Genomic DNA, 21,760 nt, shown 5'->3' with positions numbered 1-21,760 from the left:
TCTTTCCCTCTATCTTCCCCCAAAGCAGAGACTCATGCTGCCAAAACTGTTACTCAGTTACTTATTGCTTATCACCAATATTTTCAAAGAACGTTTTTTTTTAGTTTATTCTGCCTTTCACAGATAATGTGTATCTTATTTCAGAGTGAGTTCTATGCAAGAAAATATGGTATTTACATGTTATTAATTTTAGGGAGAAGTAGGTCAGTTGGGTCCACGAGGAGAAGATGGCCCAGAAGGTCCTAAAGGTCGAGCAGGTCCATCAGGAGACGCAGGTTCAGCTGGTCCAGCTGGTGAAAAGGTCAGTAGTTGTCAGCATATGTAAGGAATCTTTGTGTCCTAAGAGGGTTTGAACCTAAGACCATCAGCTTCTTTAAATAAATGTCTTTAGTTATCAAAGAGCAGGAAGTTAGTATACCTGCTGAGGTGAGCCACTAGAGCATTTACACTAAACACATGTTAGAAATGATTATTAGTAAGTCTACACAAAAGTGTTACAGTATACTACAATGCAGTACTATTGCTTTGCTGGTAAATAATATAGCTAAACTCCTGTCCCTAGGGATTTACATTGCACTCTATTTAAGAAAAAAATACGAAGCAAAGAAAATAAATGGACACAAAATTGGACTGTGGCAGTGCTGGAGAGCCTGTTGACATTCAAAGACTATGCAGAATAACTGGAGGAGGTGAAATATGTTGCTGTATGGCAAATGGGAAGAGGAAGGTTGTTTTAACTATAAGTGAATGAAAAGAAAGCAGTTGTGGAAAAGAGAGAAAAGGGGCTGCTAAAATGCAGGAGGGACATTCAACAGAGGAGAAAGCAAGGACTATGATATTTACAAGGTATAATAAAGTAGAAACTTGAAAGGGAAGGTGAAGATCCTGAGCCTGCTGAGAGAAACAAGTCAGGCCAGCATTTTAGAGTTGCGCAAAAGATAGTAAGCCTATTTCATGGAGGATTTTGAGATTTTCAAATTTGGCTCGTTCTGAATTGGAACACAAATCTGAACAGTTCAGAATTCTTCAGGAAAGAAAATTCTGGGGGGAAATATAATTTTTAATTGAGCAAAACTAGAGCTGGTCAGAATATCCTCAATAAAGCTGAAAATGCTGTTTTTGGTATTTTCTATTGGAAAATATTGGTCTGTCAAAATGTCTCAAAAATGTTTATTTTACCAAATTTTTATTTTGGATGGGAAATAGAACCATGAAAAAAAATTCTGGAAAAAAAATTGACAGACATTTTGTTCATGATTTTACTTATTTATTTCAATAAAAATAAGACATTAAAATTCATTTTGAGCAAAAAAATCCAAATATTTTGTCCAAAAATTATTGACAGTAATAATTGCCCTTCCCCCTCCCCCCATACATGCTTTCTCATAAATTAAACTTGGCAAATCAACACAATTTAACAAATTACTCAATTGTAACAACATGACATCTTAGAAAAAAAATTAAAGGCAGCTCTACTTTTTAATCCAGGTTCAACCTCAGTATGATCTAAGGAAGTAATTTCACCTTTTTATCTGTTTCTCCCTCTTTAAGATAGGGCTAAAAGTATTTATTCTGCAATTCTGCACATGTAATATGGAAATTAATTTGTGTGTGCAAAGTATTTAAATATATATAGGTCTGTGAATACCCTTTATATTAATAATTGAATTGATTTTTCCTTTGATTTGGAAAAAGGAACAAAGAGAAAGGAGAATATTTTATAAGGAAGTCCTGTTTCATTATAAACTGCTGCTTGTCATAAATATAACATTACTGTTCATAAAGATTTATTTATGTGGTGTACTAGAAGTTCAAGAAGAGGTTGTGTTTATGACTTGATACTGAAGTCATTCATAAGCTGTCATGAAAGAACATATCCTAAAAGTCAGTTCAGTCATTTCAAAAAGAGGTTTATTTCAGCATTGCTTAACTATTGGGAGCTATTTAGGAATTAATGTTCCCAAATATGTTGCAAAGTATCTTGCCAGCTGCTAACAAGGTCATGAATCAAGAACATTTAAAAAAAAAAAAAGGATGTCCAGAGCTATTTTCCTGCATAGTTGAGATCAGAATATCACTTTTTATTCAGTTGTAACAGGATCAGTGAATCAATCCCTTTATAACAGGATAGGAAATTAGGGCGTTTATACACGTGCTCTGAAAGTGGGGGCACAGATGCTTTAATTACAGCAGCTCCAAGAGCTGCTGTAATTAAAGTGCCGAGAGTATCACATGTATCATCATCCCCGCACTGAAAAATGGCGATGGGGCAATTTTAACTAAAGCTCGTTGAACAAGCTTTGGTTAAAGCACCCCCGTCGCCATTTTTCAGCAAGGGGACACTGATACACATGACACTGGAGTCTGCTAGGGCACAGTAATTACCATGCTTCAGCAGACTTGATTAACTGAGTCTTTGTGACATACTGTACTTACAGTGCATCAGAGCAGCCTCACTGCTTGTGTATAGATGCCCCAAGTTTCTACTATAGCATGTTCGAATCTTCCTGTATTTTCTGCCTTCAACCAGTTCTGATAGCACTGAAATGCAGTACCAAGACAAGCTAGTCTCAATATACCTGACCTGGCAAAAATATGAAAATCTTAGGATTCTTGCTGGAAGGCATATTGTTCTTATTAGATTTCTAGATGATTACACAGTCCAAAGATACTTGCAGTATAGCCCATCCACAGCTTTCTAAAGTTACATTAAAATCTTCATAGTGTAAGAAGTATGAAATTTGGGACATTTTATCTCCTTTTTGCTTTGGGGCCTTGTCAGTATTTCAAGTTTTCGAGTTGTAATTCTGAGCTACGAAGTCTAGAAAGAATTTATTGAAATCTGAGGTTCTCACAGAATCTCATGACTCTGGGGACTGAGATTTCAAAACTTTAAGGAAAGCAGCAGATACCAGGAGAGTTTTGGCAAAATTGTTGGAGTTGGCAATCCTGTTAGCTTAGTTTAAATAAGCCTCTGAACTTTGTATTCCATTTGTATAGATATTATACCATATGGTGCAGATCCCAAATCAAACACTAGTTTGGGGGTGGGGGAGTAATGAGAGTGGGTATCGGGGGCTTGCCTAGTGTTCAGTGAATGAAGGGAAAATCCTTACTCTTCATAGCAGGGAGTGGCTGCAGAAGACCTCTGAGGGTGGTGCTACAGCCCAGTGACTCGAATAATTGACATGAGCTCTGTATACTTCTCTAGAGCTGTTGGGGGATACAGAAACTATCCCATGCCTCATTCCTGCCATGCACTGGAAGCTTCATAGCATGTAGAGGGTGCATAATTTGAACAACTCCCAAGGTGGTCCTTCTGTCTTTCCAGCTTTCACATGGTTCTATTTCACTGGAACCCTCTTCCAGGTGGTAGAATTTGCTCATATAATGAAATATTGCAGATACTGAAGAAAGGATGAGAAGCAAGTATACAGGAGTTTGGATAAAGAACAAAATACAGTTGTTTGGTCTTAATGGGAGCATCTATGTAAGACACTGATTGTGCAGTAGCCTAATAACAGCAGTGTGTCACCACACAGACAGTGCTAATAAGCTACTGCACAGTATTATTATTAGACTACTGCATAGTGCCATCACTCAAAAGGCATTCATCAGCACTACCTTGCAGTAACTCCAGTTACTGTTAACTTATTTAGTGCATGCTAATACAAGTACTAAATAAATGCACAGTAACCACTATGTAGTAGCGTCTCATGTAGACACACCCACTGTAATTGAATGTGGTGGCAACAGTCTTAGTGACTTTAGCAGGGTTTGATAAAAATAATTATTCTGTGAAACTTTTCAAATCATTTATTGCATGCAGCTAGATTTAATGTGACATTAAAATCTAACTAGTAGTGTGACAACTATCATAGAATCATAGAAGTAGGGTCAGAAGGGACCTTGTAGATCTTCAAGTCCAACCCCCTGCCGGGGCAGGAGGAAAACTGGGCTCAATTGACCCCAGTCAGGTAGGCATCAAGCTGCTTCTTAAAGACCCCCAGGGTAGGAGCCAGCCCCACTTCCCTTGGAAGTTGGTTCCAGATCCTAGCTGCCCTGACTGTGAAGTAGTTCTTATGAATGTCTAATCTAAACCTACTCTCCAACAACTTTGTGGGTGTTATTTCTTGTTATCCCGGGAGGTGCTAGGGGAAACAAGGTTTCCCCCAAAATCTTCTGGTCCCCCCTAGTGAGTTTATAGATGGTCACCAGGTTCCCCCTCAGCCTTCTCTTGTGAAGGCTGAACAGGTTCAGGTCCTGTAGCCTTTCATTGTAGGGTCTGCCCTGCTGTCCCCGGGTCATTCAGGTGGCCCTCCTCGGGACCCTCTCAATGTTGTCCACATCCCGCTTGAAGTGGGGTGCCCAGGACTGGACACAGTTCTCCAGCTGTGGCCTGACCAGTGTCACATAGAGGGGGAGGATCACCTCCTTGGACCTACTTGAGATGCAGCTGTGGATGCACGATAAGGTCCGGTTAGCCCTGCCGACCGTGACCTCGCATTGTCGGCCCATGTTCATCTTGGAGTCAGTGATGACTCCAAGATCCCTTTCTGCCTCCATGCTCTCAAGAAGGGAGTTTCCCATCTTATAAGTGTGCTGCCGGTTACTACTGCCCAAGTGCAGCACCCTGCACTTGTCCGTATTGAAACGCATCCTGTTTTTGTTAGCCCACCCCTGCAACCTATCCAGGTCTTTCTGCAGTCTTTCCCTCCTTGTTAACGTGCCCACCTCACCCCAAACTTTGGTATCATCAGCAAATTTGAGCAGGTTGCTTTTCACCCCATTGTCCAAATTGCTGATAAAGAAATTGAACAGTGAGAGCCCAAGGACCAAGCCCTGGGGGACTCCGCTGCCTACTTCTCCCCAGGTCGAATATGACCCATCCACCACCACCCTCTGAGTACAACCCTTCAGCCAATTAGCAGTCCATCTGACTGTGCAGGCATCGATGCCACAGTCGCCTAGTTTTTTAATGAGGATGGGGTGGTCAACAGTGTCAAAGGCCTTGCTGAAGCCCAGAAAGACTACACCCACGGTGACACCTGCATCCAATGCTTTTGTGACCTGATCGTAAAAGGCAATCAGGTTGGTCTGACATGACCTGCCCCTAATGAAACCCTGCTGGTTGCCCTTGAGCATCATCCCCAATGCTGGCCCATCACAGATGTGCTCCTTGATGATCTTCTCAAAGACCCCAGGATTGAGGTAAGACTGATGGGCCTATAGTTGCCCAGGTCCTCCCTCCTCCCTTTTTTAAAGATGGGGACCACATTGGCTATCTTCCAATCATCTGGCACCTGGCCCGAGCACCACGAGTGCTTGTAAAGCCGTGCCAAGGGCCCAGCAATAACCCCTGCTAGCTCCCTCAACACCCTGGCATGGAGAGCAACTGGACCTGCTGATTTGAACACGTCCAGCCCCTCCAGAAGCACTCTAACCCAGTCCTCCTCAACCTTAGGTCTTGAGGCATTCCCCTCAAGTCCGTCTTGAATCGTGGTGGGGGAGTCCCGGTCCCTGCACAAGAAAATGGAGGTGTTTATTATCTTTATAAACAAATGATCTCTTCTTTTAAAAGCGTCTCTCAGCAAGCATCCATAAGCCTCATTGAATACAATTATATACATTTACATTTACATAAAAAAGTCTTTATTTCATCAGGAATAAACAATTTTAGTTTCCATGTAGAAACTCCCATCTTTTCCAGCATCCCAGATCATTGCTGGAGTATAACATTATGTTTCATTCCTATGAATTATTATGGAGGAATGATATGTCATCTTATGGTTTAGGCCTTTGAAAGGCCAACCTTCTTCTTCAATCTTCTTTTATTTCAGTGATATATAAAAAAAGAAGAAAACAAAACAAAACAGCCCCCTCCCCCCCAAACAACGCTGATGGCCATGTTATCATGATAACACTGTTAAAAGATGTGCAGTATCTTAATGCTCTGTTTCCAATGTCAGTAGGTTAAAGTCTAGGAAGAACCCTGGGATGATGCCTTGACATCACTGAAATCACCAGAGAACTCCATCTACTTCAATAGTATTAGGATTTTATCCTTGATATTGAGGTTTTGGGAGCAAAGCCAGAATATTTGAGGCAGGGTGATAAAACTCATAAACTAGTAAATAATATAAGTTGTAGAAGACAACAATTATATCTAAAGCAATGAGTAAACTACTTCAAACTATATTTTTTTACAGGGTAAACTTGGTGTTCCAGGATTGCCAGGTTATCCAGGAAGACAAGGTCCAAAGGTAAGTAAGTTATTTGAAAAATATACATTAACTGGTCCGTTATCTAAATTCTTTATGAGGACTTAATAACAGTAAAATATATACTACAAAGGGTTATTTTAGCATAGGTTTGAGAAAAGAACCAACTTGGACTAAGCTAATTAAATTAAATATATTTCAGAAGCTTTTCTTTTCAAAATTAATAAGGAATAAGAAAGAAAAAAATTCAAGAACGTTTCTGGGGGCAGGAGGAGGAGAACAGGGGGGTGGAAGAAGAGAGCGGAGAGAGACAGAGGCTGAACACAGATATCCTATCTTTGAATTGTTTCTCAGATGTGACACAGTATAGTTAAGGATTCCCTGAGCCCTTTTAGCTGAACTGAATGGTCCCTCAGTAAAATATTCAGCTTTGCTTTAGTCTAAGTTCTTGGATGTGTTTTAGCTTCCAGATTTTAACTGATAATACCTCCAGGCTGCCTAAGTAAAGTGTTTTTTATATCTATGGCCTACATTTTGGCCCTTTCATTTTACCTAAGTGAACTCTCTGAAGAATATTTGTTCACTGAATGCTCTGTTAATGAAAAAGACTCTACAGTCTAAGGGAAGTATTCATGAAGAATATTCACCTTGATAAACAGATCTTTCCTTTCTTTTGCCTTTTAACCCAAATGTCTGAGATTTGAGTCTTTCTTTTTGTTCTCCTTTACATCAGAACTCTCTTTTGAAAAGTCTTAAGATGAAAGAGGTTTTACATTATTCAGTTCTAAGAACAAAACAAAACAAATCAAAAAGAATAAAATGTACACTTCAAAGAAAATTGACAGATTTTTCTCAATACAGAAGTCATCAGGAATTTCATTATATTAAATCTTCCCCATGTTAAAACCTGATTAGATTGCAAGCTAAATTCACTGTTCACTATTCTAAGAAGTTTAAGCAAGCAGATTTAAAAAAACCGGTAATAACAGCTACTAAGCATTAAGTGTCTGGGGGCTATTTTGGGCTTCATAATATATAGTCTTCACCTATAGTCAAGTTCAAATCAGCATTAGGAATAATGTCAGCATAAAGACCACATGAAAGCCAGAATAGTTGCTTAAAGAAAATAAGAAGTCTTGTCCCAATATTCACTACTTGTTCATGGTGATTATTTTCTGTCACTTTTTGCTTTTCATTACTTTACTACTTTGTACAGTTCTTAGACTCCTGCCATTTATAAGATCATTTTAACTTTATTTTTTTCTCCAGTGTAGTCCTTCCTCATTAGCTTGATTGCAGGAAGTTCTTAGTGTACTGCACATATGAAATATTTATAACTAAGCCTCTGATGCCAATGTTGGAACAGTTTATGAGTGTGTCTATTTTTCTCCCTTGTAATTATAAAAGATTTTAAGGGCATATTGGGTCTTGAGAGAAAGTTAGACATTGTTCAGATTTTACATCCCCTGAAGTCACATCTAATGAAAATAATTTAAAACACAAAAAGTTCCTTCTTGCTTTGTTCATTAAAAGCACCACCTCTAGGGCTATCTGACTCCAAAGACAATCCAGTTAGTGGGTAGCTGGAATGATTTGTTGGAAATGAAATTTATTGAAAGTGAACCCTGAAAATCTTATAAAAGAAGTGACAGAAAATTATATTAAATAAAACTGAAAAGAGAAGTAGTAATTCTTATATTCTGGAAACCAGTGTTTTAGATTGCTTTTAACATATTGCTAAGGTGATTTTAAAAAATTGTAACTGGTTATACACACAAAGGTGAGCTATCGCAGGAAGAAGACTGAGCAGAATGTGTCTCATACTTTTGCAGCCAGAATGCACCAATATACCCATGACTTTTAATTTTAATATCTTGAAAGTAAATTTTATCAGGCCATAATGAACTGGCATGGTAACAGCTGACAACGAAATGCTCCAGAATTGTAGGGCAGAAGTAAAAAAAGGAAAAGGATTATTTGGAAAGCAGAGGAAAACACAAAAGAGGAAAGGGTAGAAATATCCTTAAAAGCAGCTGTACATGTTAATTCATGTCATTTCTTCTCTCTGTAACCATATTGAGGTGGTGGAAGGAATGGTTGCAGTTATAGAAAAAGGATATCAAATATTCCCTTGATATTCACTAAATGTTATCTGTTAAAACACACAAAAAAAGTATTTTTGCCGTCAGAGCCAAAACGACCTATGACCAATTATCTAAGTTGCACCGTGTACAATTAATTATCTAAGTTGCACCTTGTACAAGTTTGTATAATCAGTGTGCAAATGTCATAGATAAATTGCATAAGAGTATCCAGTGGCCCAATTTTGATTGGAACACAGGAATAGAAACAAGCAATTTTCCACTCTCATATACCAGCATGAGATAATACATTGTCATCCTGAAATAAGATCAGATTTACAAACTGGAATGCTGGGAATATGGGACACAGTGGAAAGGTAGTTAACATATCTTGTTGAAGATTAATAGATCTGAGTTTCAGTCCCACTTTGGAGGCTTCCCTAAATCAACTCTGCTGTAAATGATCCCTGACCATTCATGCTATGGAGTTAAAGGTAACCAGTCAGGATGCTAGTCACATCATTCTCTTAGGTAAAATTGGCTCCAAAAAGCATTGTGAATTAAACACATACCAGGTGTATGGGCTAACAAACTCAGGAAAGCATTTGACCTTGGTCCTGGATACAAAAATAAAATACCAAACGCTGATGAACCAGTTTGGAATATCACCAACTGATGGTAGTGAATGATCCAAAAGGAATCCAACAGTTTCAGGCTGTTGTTTAATTAGAGAAGCAGAAATATCATCTTCAGTGTAAAGAAAAATCTGTTTCCTGATTCTCCACCCCTTTGAAATCTGAAAGGTCACTTACTGTGCAAAGTGACTACTATGATTACATTTTGATGTGTTTTTTAACAACTTTATTGCACTCAAGTTAAAAAAGTATAAGTTATTACACAAGGTGTGAAGCAGCAGAGAATGGATCATTTTTCTTTCTTATGAGATGATGAAGTTATTTCTAGCGATGATTGATGCTTCTTTCCTACTATTAACAACAAAAAATGCAGTTTTGTTAAACCCTTTCTTATTTATTATTATGAAATATAATATCTATTGTTTATGTTGATGTTTTTAATGCATTCAGGACTTGAGGCATCATGGTAAGTTAATTTATAGATATAAATCAGAGATGGTACCATTAAAAGAGATTTTCATTGAACTAGATGTACATTGTGTATCAATTTAGTAATCAGTCCTAGATCCAGAATGAATACCAAATGTACTGTAGTGTTCCCTTAGATATTTTATAATATTTGTATTCTCTTTCCATATAGGGATCCACTGGTTTCCCTGGATTCCCAGGTGCCAATGGAGAGAAAGGTGCAAGGGTATGATATGCTGACTTTTTTAATGCTTTATTAACTATTTAAATGCTTTATTAACCACTAAATGATATCATAGTGTGACAGAACTGAACCAAGCAAAACGTGTTTCTTTAGATAAAACAGACTTTATAGCTACATGAAATATTATCAAAATCTGTAAGATTCCTCATACTTCAAAGCATCAACCCAACTACTCTAAAACTTGCACAGAAAGATTTTTTGGTAGGTTATTCCATAATTGTACTTGGGGGGCGGGTAGAGATTTTGTCTCTTTTGAAGCATCTATTATCAGAGAGAGAAGAGTGGACTGGATGAACCAATGGCAAAGATTATTTTCCCTTAGCTGTGGATTATCAAGTTATGATGTAGTGTACACTCCAGGGAACTTAACTTTAATTTTCTATGCATTGATTTACTAAAAGTAAAACATGTCATAACCTGGGCTTTGAAAATATAAAATATAGCAAGCAGCATGAAGAGCAAATATTTATTAACAAATAAATGCAAAATGTCAGCTTTTGCTGCTTTGTTTATTTGAAGCAGGTGGGGGGAAATCTATTTTTCAGGGTCTCCAACTACTGTAAAAATGAGATGTAGGCTAGAAAGATCACTGCACTGCTATGTGTAAAGTTCAACTGGATGTAGCCGATCAGGTTGTTAGAAAACTGATGAAATTATCAGAAATGAAAGGATGACTTGGAATTCATAGGTCATGACAGCGCAGTGTGGCATTAAGCCAAACTGAAGTAATGTATGTCATTACTGTGACTACCAATCCATTTTATTTAGCAGTATAAAAACACAAGTGCAGATTTACCACTTTAAATATATCATTTATGAGAGGCAGTTGAATTTTCCATTTGCTTCTGGGGTTTTTTAAAATTGTTTTCACTGACACAAAAGCATATTATTATTGTGACCAGCCACAAGGAATGGAGAACAATGTTCAAACCATTCTTTTAGGATAAAGCAGCATTAAAACACTCTCCTAATCAGCAAGTTAGCTTAATAAAGTTGAAGCTGTAACTTCAAAGCAAGACTTTAAAATATGAAATCTAAGAATGTTAAACATTCATCAGGTGTTCATAAAGCTTTCAGTTCAGCTAGGCATTGAATCATGTATTAAACACATTTAAGTTAGTAAAGTTTTTGAGTGCTTTACTGAATAGGGACAAACTTCTAAATTGGAATACAATTAGTTAGCTTTTGTATGTAACAGTTGTATATGGTAGAATTGTCTTAAGGTCATAATCATAGGTCAGGACTGCATTATGCTATGCACACATATACTGAAAAGACAATCCTTGTCTCTAAGAGCCTTCAGCCCCAGTAGTACTATAGTAGTAAAATCTTCATTGTTTAAAGTGCTGTGAGATAAGAATAAATAAAACAATTGAAGTAAGCATTTAACTGTTTTAAAATGAGAAAGAATGTCATACTAAGACAGCAGTTTTGGGTTGTCATTGCTGCTGCTGTTTGTTTTTTAGTTTGCAATTTAGGTTTTAACAAATAGCAGTTACAAACCTTCTTCTTCAATCGGGGGAAACAATTTCTTGAATGTAAAGCTTCTTCATATGTAAATCCACTGCAAATTTAGTATAAAGCCTAGCTTAAGGAAAGTGTTTCCCATAGTATTATATTTATGAAAGATATATTGGAACTACAAGTGAAGATCCAATTTTTGGTGTAATTTTGTGCTTCTGATGGAAATGATGTGATCGTTATAAGCAGGGATAATAGTCCTTGCTCCCTACTTTGAAGGGGTGACATCTGCCCTTTCCTCTTTGCCAGTGGAGCAGCTCCGGGTTAGTAAGGTTGTCACAGTGGGCATGTTCCCAGGGAGCTCTAAGGAGGAATTCTGGCTGTTCCAGAATTCTCCTCAGAGGCGACTTGAGCAGGGTATGGGACCTGGGGCAAATCATCCTGTGTGATGCCTCGCCCCCAGATGCAAGGAAGCCGGTGGTGGTTTCAGCAGTGGGAAGGAGGGGAATGGCGAGCGGCCAGAGGAGCCAGATTTGGTGGTGGTTTCAGCTTGTGGGGTTGGTGCTGAGTGGCTTTACGTGTAGTCAGTGGCAGCGTGGAGTCGCTGCAGCTGCTCCACCTTCCTCCGTGGGGCTCCCCAAAGCATGGGCCCCAGGGCGGTCATCCCGATTCACCGCCCTCCAGGGACGGCCCTGGGCTTAGTCCGTCATACCTTCCTTAGCATGGTCTAGTACTTAAGGCAGAATTTAACATGGAGACAAAGGAAAATATCCTAAGAAATTGGTAAATGATTGGTTTTAGTAAGAATCTGTTTATTTCAATTAAAATGCAGAATGGATAGTTAAAAGATAAAATAGCACTTCATCCTATTATGATGATGAGTTTGGGCTTTCTTTGGCAGGGTTTACATGGCAAGCCTGGTCCGAGGGGACAACGTGGACCAACAGTAAGTATTTTATGTTGTGTTTTCAAAGGAATGCTGATATTTGCATATAAATTGTCACCTCTGCAGCCCTGTGAAGAATGATGCAACTCACATGTGCTCTCATACCTGAAAACTCTTGCTGTTTGCTGTGTCAAATATATAGGGTCCACGAGGCTCAAGAGGCCCAAGAGGTCCCACTGGAAAACCAGGCCCTAAGGTAATTGTAAGACACTATCAACTGATTTGCTGCACGTGCTTTTTCACAAGGAAAATGTAAGATTTACCTTTGAAAAAATTATTCTTTGATTTCCTAGGGCACTGCAGGCAATGATGGCCCCCCAGGACCACCAGGCGAAAGGGTATGTCACTTAGATAACTGTTCCTCAGATAATTCTTTCCAGCCACTTATGTTTGAAGGTTTGTTTTTTTTTCCCCCTTTTCTTTTGTTTTAATATTTTTCTTATGGCTTTGTATTTCTTTGACTTAGACTGGAAGCATTTGGGCCACCACACTATGACACAACAAAGGTTTTCTTAACAATGCTGTCCTTCCTGCAAAGCTAGAAACTTGTTCTTTTGCTCTTAGTTTTGTATCCCCAAGAAGCTAAAAGAACCGTGTGGACTTTTGGTTTTATATCCCTGATAATTTTGAGATTTGATCTCTGTTACCATCCTCAACACAGCTCCAGTAGATTCATGGGTTTTCAAAAGAACTCACCCCTTCCCTCTCCATTAGAAACTTATTTTTTTATCCTAATTAGTTAAGAATTCCCTTTAACATATTTTCTGTATACTTGTTGCTTCTTATTACTTTACACTCAATACAGAGTGAAATATGCTAAGTTGATTTGTTCAACAGCATATATGGAAAATATTTATAAAATTGGTTTCTAACTTCAGGACAAGAAATATAATTCCAACAGCTAAATGAAAATGCTCTTTGAGGTATTTTAAAGTGGCTTAAGCCAAATGACTTCTTTCTTTCCCAATTTCCAAATGAACATTCTGGTGGCTTGTTTCCATATTGCTTTAGGAAGCACTTAAATGTTTGCCTTTTAATTTAAAAGAAAAAAATCTTTGCCATATACATTTCAGCTAGGCATTTAAGCATGTATTAAATACTTAAAATCAAACATATGTTTGAGTGCTGTATTGAATAGGGACAAAATTCTGAGTTGGAACACAATTAGCTAGCTTTTCTGTTCTCCCTATGACCTCCAGAATCTTGAATTCCAAGGTGATCAAGGGCCGTGTCTACATGTGACTACTGTACAGTGGTTACTGCAAATTTATTTAGTACTTGTATAAACAAGTAGCTTGGGTTACTGCCCAATTATTTAGTTCTTGTATAAACAGGTACTAAATAAATGGGCAGTAACCTGAGTTACTGTGCAGTAGTGCCAACAAATGCCTTTTTTGTGACGATAGCATTTCATCATGGTTTTTGCCATGTGACACTACTGCTATTGCGCAGTAGTATCAGGCTACTGTGCAGTCAGTATCTCATGTAGACATGCTCAAGACGTTGTTTTTTTAAGCAGTGTAGAATCTTGCTTAAGGCTATCTTATCTGCTACACTATTTGGGAGGGATGTCTGGATTAATAACATTTGCTGATCAACAGTAAACAATCTTCCCTGGGAATGTGTGAACAGTTAGTAAGAGCAGTGCCTGAAATAAATGTCTTAGTTACCATAAAAAGTGAGTGTAGGTAAGGATGGCTTCCGGGATGAGGGCTGCAGATCAAGAGTATATGATAAATCTGAAATCAGGAGAATGTGCAATAAGTGGAAATGCTTTTTTAGAAGCTGCTTTTTAGAAATTTTGAATTTCCACTGCCTAAGTGTCTGCAAGAACTGAAACAACCACAGGGAATTTTCCACTGTCTGTGTTTGTCTCATCTCTACTAACTGCAGACAGTGTGTGTCAGCTTCTAAGAAACATCTACTTCTATTATGAAATATGCATGACTGTATGCAAAAGGAAAGGTAGATGTCCAATTTCTTCTCTCAAAAAAGGATGGCAAACTTTTTGGTTGAAAACCATTAAATATGTAAAGAAAAATGAATAATAAATATATGTGAACAACAGTTTCTGTTAAATGAGTCTTTATCTGTCTTGTAACTCAAATCGAAGTTCCTTGGAGTAGATGCTTACCTAAAAGCTTAACAGAGTGGCTGATGAACTAGGAGAATAACTGGAACAGGGGGAAGCAGTAAGATGGAGCTGGGGGGTAAGGCAAAGGTTAGAATGATAGATGGGAGCCAGTACAAAAGGGAGGGCTATATGTAACAAGTGAGTGTCCCTGGACCAGTCTAACTGTAGGCCCACCCACTTGCTTTAGGGCAAACTGCCCGCCTACTTTTCCTGCCACACCTTTGATGATTTTAACGATGACAATAAGGTGGGAGGCTATCCATTTACTTGCCCCGATGCCAAGGGTTTATATACATGGCTCTGACCTCTCCTGTACCATGTCCCATACCTCACAGATGGCATCCATGTTACGCCAGTGCCTCACACTGGGACCACGCTCCAGAGTCTCACATGAGACTCTCACTCCCCACTGAAGCTCTCAGTCACTGTGCCCTAACACTGGGGTCTCATTCAGTCCATTGCCCAGGGCTCCCAGTCTCTACACATTCAGGGCTCCAAGTGCCCTCTCAACTCAGGGCTTCAAGCCCCATCCCCTGCCCTACATTATACTAGGCAGTGGAGGAAATAGGGAGGAACTGGTTTTCAGGTCATGGTCCAGAGCTGAGTGTAAAGGTTAGTGAAATGGGAAATATCTAGAAGTTAGAATGAAAGACAGTTGGAGATCACAATGGAGGGAGTAATGAGTGGAGCAGGACACTTAATGATGATGAGTATGAGTATGAGGAAGAATAAGGCCAGGCAAAGAGCTATAGAGTCCTCTGTATGGAGCTGGTAAGCAAAGATCTAGGAACTGAATCAAGGAGGAGTGAACAGTAAAGAAGGGAAAGATAGACGGATATGAGACACAGCAGAAGAGACATCCATGAGAGGAACTAACTAGTTACAGCCAAAGGAGAAATGTAACAGGCGTACCCTTTCATCTGAGAGTGACCCTTATAGATCATTCATTCAGAGTGTCCGTACGCTCCAAAATGGGGCACAGAATGAAGAGGGAGGAAAGATGAAACTAATATTCCAACTACTAGCTGGTAGGTGTTAACTGTCTTTCCTCTATGGATAACTTAAAGAAAATCTAATGACAAAAAAGGAAATGTAAATTTAACAAGATAGTAGTATTCAAGTAGTTCCTATTCATATGAACCATAAGCCCAGCGACTTGAAATCTGAAGTCCATATTAGGAGTTAAAAAAATGCAAACTTTTTTCATTAGAAAACCTCAGTATTTGAGGATCAAAGTATTGGAGGGATTTATGGGCAAGAAATGGCAACTAGCCTTTGAGTTCATAGATTTCATAGACTTCATAGTCATTAGGGCTGGAAGGGACCTCAAAAGATTATCAAATCCAGCCCCCTACCCCAGGGGCAGGAAGTCAGCAGGGATCATAGGATCCCAGCAAGATAAACATCCAACTGTCTCTTGAAGGCATTCAAAGTAGGTGCTTGAACCACCTCTGGCAGCAGTCTATTCCAAACCTTGGGGGCTTGGACAGTAAAGAAGTTCTTCCTTATGTCCAGCCTGAAACAGTCATGGAGGAGTTTGTGACTGTTTGACCTTGTCATCCCTTGGGGTGCTCTGGCGAACAGACATTCCCCCAGATCCTGGTGAGCACCCCTGATAAACGTATAATTGGCCACCAGATCACCCCTGAGCCTGCACTGTTCCAGGCTGAAGAGTTCCATGGCTCAGCCTCTCACCATAAGGTCTGTTTTCGTGACCTTTGATCATGCATGTGGCTCTCCTCTGCTCTCTCTCAAGCTTCCCCCCATCCTTTTTAAATTGTGGAGCCCAAAACTGGATGCAATACTCTATCTGCAGCCTCACCAAGGCCGAGTACAACAAGTTCTCTGCTTTTAACCCAATACCAGAGAGGGATCAATTAATTTCCTATTTAAGTGAACCAGGTTTACTATTTTTCTTCTTACACTGCCCCACTTTTAAGAGCTTCTGATTTGTAAGCAACTAAAATCTCCTCTGCTGTTTCTGAATATGATACAGGAAAGTGAATCAAGTAATATGCAGTATGGAGTATAGTTAAAGAGGGAGAGGTTTGAAGGTTCAACCTATGGATAACTGTGTATAAAGAGACTTTGGAGATGTACTAGAAAATGTGGATAGTGTTACAGAATCAAGGAAAATGTATATTAGCTCTGGTGTGGAACATTTTCTGGGTAACCAAACCACATGGTTGAGTCTTATTTGCTAATAAATAGTAATTAAATCCTGTCCAGGAACTGGATTCAGTTAATACCAAATTCTGTCTGCTCCTAAACAAAGAGCCTTTTTCCTTACACAGAGACACATAACACTTTTCTACTGCAAGGGGGAGCCATACTTTTGGCTTTAAGCCAGCATTTCCTTATGTTTCAGGTTGTAATTAATGAGGTTTAAAGGGAATCTAAGACAGTTAGTGCCTTACCACAAGAGCAGAAAGCTGTCATAATTCACAGGAGATGGTGGACTCTGCAGGATTTTTACTTGACATTTTAAGCAGAAATTTCTAGCATATTTTGAAGCTGATCTAGTAAAACCATACAGCAGCATGATACGTAGAACAGGACCAGTGAATGACTTGGATACACATTTTTGCTGTGTAGCCACACAGAATAAGACAAGGATTCTCTGCTTGCTTTCTTAAAGATGCTTTATTACCTTATGAATGTCTTCTAACAGGTAAAGGTCTTTAAAATTGTGAGACTGGGTCCCATTCAGAATATTAACAGCAAATCCCAGCAGTGATCAAATGGAAAAGGTGTAGTTACTTTTTAGTGAGCGCTTCTAAAATTGACCATCATATAAGCTAGTTCTTTGTCTTATTTTTTCAAACTTTCCAAAAGTATGCAACAAAGTATCATTTTTTTGGAGATGTGCCCTCTGTGTTGCTAACTTTCTTTCAAAAGCGTAGGGTGCAGACAGAAGTCCAGCATTCTGAATTATAATAATCCCCTGGACCAAACAGAAGTTCACTGTTGGTTCTGGGTGGGGTGGGTGGGGATCTAGCTGCTGGCAGCCAGTGTACACCTGGTTTCCCCTAGCAACAGCCCCTTATCCCTGAGAGCCTGTCCCTGTTTTCAGAAGGGGAGTGGGGGAAAGGAGCACAGTTAGCTCATTCTAGGGGTTTCCCAGTCAGCACTGGAGGGCAGGGTGGGTGAATTGGTGACCCCACCTCAGGGAACCTTCCATATACTCACCCCACCCTCCAGCAGGAGGACTGAAAAAACTCTAGACTGAACTCCCTCCTCTCCCTTTCCCCTCTCCCATTCTGAAAACAGTGACAGGCTAGGAGACAGTGCAGACAGAAGTTACAGAAGACACTGATTTGAAACATCTTCATCTGAACCCTCATGCAATAAGGTTTCAGATTTTCACCAGATTAGCCATTTTTGAAGTGGTGTGCAGCCATGCACTTGTGTTTGGCCACAGCTATAGATTGCTTTCTGTGGTCAGATCCAGGAAAAATTGTCACTTCTGTCTGCACCCATAGTTTTTTAGTGCTACAAAATTAGAATTCTTCTCATTCAACAGATATTGCTAGGTGTTGGAAAAATTGTCCAAACATTTGGCAAAGCGCAACTGTGTTTGATGTGATAAAGGACTGCATGTCATGCAGTATGTCATACAGGAAATACCATCAACCTGTGTGTATTTGAATTGCCGGTAGCAATATGTATGTGAAATTCATAGTTGGCTTTATCTTTGTGTCCAAATGTTATCTATAAAACTCATGAGCTAACATAATTGAAGTAAACTCTTTGGTCTGATGAGACAGCCTCTGGAATGATACTTTACCTTTTGGTTTTTCTTCATGTTAGGGACCACAAGGGCCTCAAGGACCTGTTGGATTCCCAGGACCAAAGGGACCTCCTGTGAGTATCTTTTAAAAGTTACATAATTATTATGCAGATAATTTGCCATAGAAGGTTATTGAAGTTGATATTTGAACTATGTTACATTTTGTCGCAAACATCTTAGACTTGATTAATTATAATGTATCTGGGGGAGAATATGTAGATTGCAAACAAGCAAATCTCTTTTAAGATTAAGTACCATTAAGGCTGTGGTAAAACCCTACAGAAATTAGATATTCAAAGCACTGAATGAGATTGTCCAGTTTCTAACTGTTGCAGCTCATAAGAGATGCAGTATTTGTGTACTGAACTGGGAGTGGGAGTCCTACAAGACCTTTGCACTTCAAAATCAGGGGAAGATGAAGTTTTAGCAGGAACTCTGAATTCCTTTTGTTTTCATATATATATATATTTTTTTCTTTTTTTCAGCACATATTTTGTTAGAAGGAAAGGGAAGAATAAAGGACTCCTATTATAGACAGAAGTATTTGAGAAACATGGACCATTAAGGGTTACCATATAAATATTTTAGTTTATATTTAGGGTTTTTTTATATTGCATTTAATATAAATTAGTCCTGAGTATGACTGTAAACTTCATTTGACTGGAGAGCCTGGTGGTAATGTGGCGGGTCTGTGTGGTGGGGTAATTCCTATAAAATACTACATTGCAAACTCCAAAGTAATGAGAGTGTAGGGAGTCTCAAAATCCTAGGCCCACTGCCTTGTGGGTACTCCTTAGTTGGAGAAAGACTAGGTGGCATCACCCTAACAGAAATGTACCCTCGCTGAGGGATTAGGCAGTAAGCAGCAATTCTTACCTACTGCTTTGTGGCAGAAGTTGCAACCATGGAAGCACTAAATGTCTGGACTAAATTTGGCATTGAGATTCTGTTTCAGTCGTCTAAAGTGGGGATGGTAGGTCATAGGTAGCCTCCACTCCTGCATACTGTTGCCTAGGCATACGAGTCAAAGGTCTTGGTGTGATGGTCTCAGGACTTTGTATAAGCAGATTCATCAGGCACCTAACTAGACCTTATTCATGCACCATGATCCAGAGAATCAACATTTTCTGCTACTAATGTAAATATATACTCAGGGTACATTAAAATGTAAATTATCAACTTGTTTATCAGAGAGAGTCTCCCCCGCCCCCTGCAAGCTGCTGGAGTCTGTCATGTATATCCATCCACACTTTACATACTTCTTTTTAAAATGCAGATTACCAATCTATTAGAATGCAGTGCTCATTTTGTTGTGACTTGTCATTTAAGTCTTTCCAGCTTCTTGTAGAGGGCAGATTTGTTTGGTTATGTTTATAAAAAGTGAAAAAAGGACCTTATCTAGTTGCATGCCCTCTAACCACCAGGTAATAATACAAGATGTTTGCCGCATTGGATTCATCCTTAAAGCTCATCTGATTGAACATTTTTTTAAAAGTACTGCGTGTAAGGAAGACAAATGAAATGCTAGAAACAGCACCAGTATGAGCTTGAGAACTCATTTACATGAAATCATTTCCCATAATTAGCTCTTCAAAACCCATTCTGAATGCATATGCACCAAGGAGGCATACACGCTTGGCAGTATTGTGTTCCTCCTATTAGGTGCATGAGTGTACTTGGCTGCCTAAGTGCAATTCTATTCCACCCTGCTCAAGTCCCTAAAAATTTGTTAATGCACCCAGTTTTGTAATACAGCATCATTTTACCCTTAAGTTTACAAAAAAGCAGTAAGGGAGAGGAAGACCTACATATATTTTGTATTAACAGTTTTTTAGGAATCTGAGCAAGGTGGAGCAGAATCAGCCATATGTTCTCTCTCCTTCTGTTACATTTCACCTAATAAATGTCTACATTAATTTAAAACATTGTACTTGCTGGATACAATATTATTTTAGGAGCCTATTCCTGATGGAAAGTAAGTCTACTGATCTGGATTATTTTTTATTGTTTCAAAACGTAGTGCCTGCTTTGTCATGGTATCTTACATTTGGTCCATAGTAATTTACTCTGTTTTTAGTTCCACTGAAACCAGAAGTAGGTTGTCCTCTTCTAATACTCCTGGGAGGGAACAGAGGATGGGTGGATTTCTACTTTATGTGACTGGAAAGAATTTTTCCCACCTGTTCTGTGGAACAAGATCTCAGTCCAAAGTCTTGATAACAGACAAAGAGGTCCCAACAACCTGTACACCAACTCTGGCATCTCAGCCTTGCCTGCTATCTTAACATAATAACTTCCTTAGGTTCTTTGCTGTGAAAAATGTTATGTCAGAAAGGTTGCACACCCCCACTCAAGTTATCTTCCCTAGGTAGTAGTTGTAAGGGCAGTGGAATCTTACACACATTTTTTCTTTATCCTTTCCATCACACATGCATAGGGTTGCCATACGTCTGGGTTTTCCTGAACATGTCTTTTTTTGGATCCTCCGATCTGCATCTGGGGAAGTGGGGAGGTTAAATATGGTCAAATGTCCAGAATTTTGGTCAGCTCAGCTGTGTGATGGGGGTGGGTGCCCACCGGTGCTGGGAGAAGCTGTCCAGGTGCTGGAGGTGAAGCAGTGAACTGCGAGGCTGCCAGGCTGCAGAGGAGATGTCTCCAGGGTCCTAGCAACTAACAAGTTCAGTTTAGTTTCTCTGGCTCTGCAGAGAAAGCACCCCCAGGATCCTAGCACCTGCCTTTTTCTATCTATTCCTCTTGCAGCAGCATCTGATCACCATGGGGTCTGGGACTGCAACTTGTGGAGAAGGCTGGGTTGTAGGCAGCAGCCCACTGTGGGAAAAAGTTTGAGGGGGGTGGTGGGGATGGCAGCCAGGAGATGAAAGGAGCAGGGGGCTATGGCTTGGAAGTGAGGAGCTGGGGTCTGTGGGTCCAGAGTGCAGGGCAAGGGGCTGCAAGTCAGGAGTGAGGGGCACCAGTAAAGATGGGGGGCTGTGGGTTAGGAGTGAGCATCACTGGCAGAGCCAGGGGTCCCTGGGTCAGAAGTGAGGGACAGGAGCAGGGCTGTGGGGTGGGGGGACTTTGGCTTGGGATTGAGTGTGAAATGGAATGGGCAGGGGCAGGGCACCAACGTATCACTGCCCCTCACAGTCATATACTTCCCTGCCTCACGTGCAACCGGTGTCTTCTTTTTGGGAACTGGAAATATGGTAACCCTACACAAGCACAGTATAATGTTTGCCCAGGAGAGACCAAAAACTAATTTAATCCCTACACCTTGTCCAGGGCAGGTAAATTCATAGGAAAAGGATGCATTTCCCTCTGTGCTTGGATCTTGGAGGGATAGTGTAGAGACTAATGATGCTGATCCTAGAGTTTGGTTCTGCTTAGAAAGAATAAGAGTTAAAGGAAAAAATCTTTGATTTCTTTATCACAATATTTGTGCATTTAAAATCATTTTGCCATTTTTGATTCTCCCTATGCTGAACTCTGCCATAGCAAAAACTTCTCAGTAAAACTTATCTTTAAAACAGCTTGCTTTAACTTATGGTTTAGGAACAGGAAACAAGATGGCAAATATAGGGACTTGGTGTGAATTTAGAAATGTTAAACATCTGCACACGCACACACACACGCCACAATTACATAAATAATTTTCCTCCAAATTACAGAGTGAACAGAAAAGTAAAATATTGAAAAAACATATCAAATAGCTATCAAATGAGTAAAGCTGTCCTGAATGCTGTCCTGAAAGCATATTTTAAAAAGTCAGAGATATTATTT

At 39.5% G+C, this 21,760-nt stretch overlaps 1 protein-coding gene across 3 annotated transcripts in view; it reads left to right on the top strand.

Annotated features, from left to right (window-relative positions):
- COL11A1 (collagen type XI alpha 1 chain) overlaps positions 1-21,760 on the top strand; it is a 269,666-nt gene that overhangs the window by 140,043 nt on the left and 107,863 nt on the right. For all 3 annotated transcript variants that reach the window (XM_006032152.3, XM_014523947.2, XM_006032150.3), the window contains 7 exons: positions 194-301; positions 6,210-6,263; positions 9,578-9,631; positions 12,012-12,056; positions 12,199-12,252; positions 12,350-12,394; positions 18,001-18,054. In XM_006032152.3, coding sequence (XP_006032214.1) covers positions 194-301; positions 6,210-6,263; positions 9,578-9,631; positions 12,012-12,056; positions 12,199-12,252; positions 12,350-12,394; positions 18,001-18,054 — 414 coding nt within the window. The remainder of the gene's footprint in view (positions 1-193; positions 302-6,209; positions 6,264-9,577; positions 9,632-12,011; positions 12,057-12,198; positions 12,253-12,349; positions 12,395-18,000; positions 18,055-21,760) is intronic.

Source organism: Alligator sinensis, unplaced genomic scaffold (assembly GCF_000455745.1).
Source record: "Alligator sinensis unplaced genomic scaffold, ASM45574v1 scaffold329_1, whole genome shotgun sequence".
Lineage (NCBI taxonomy): Eukaryota > Metazoa > Chordata > Crocodylia > Alligatoridae > Alligator > Alligator sinensis.
The sequence above is the reverse complement of the archived record's forward strand: the minus strand, read 5'-3'. Positions and strand labels throughout refer to the sequence as shown.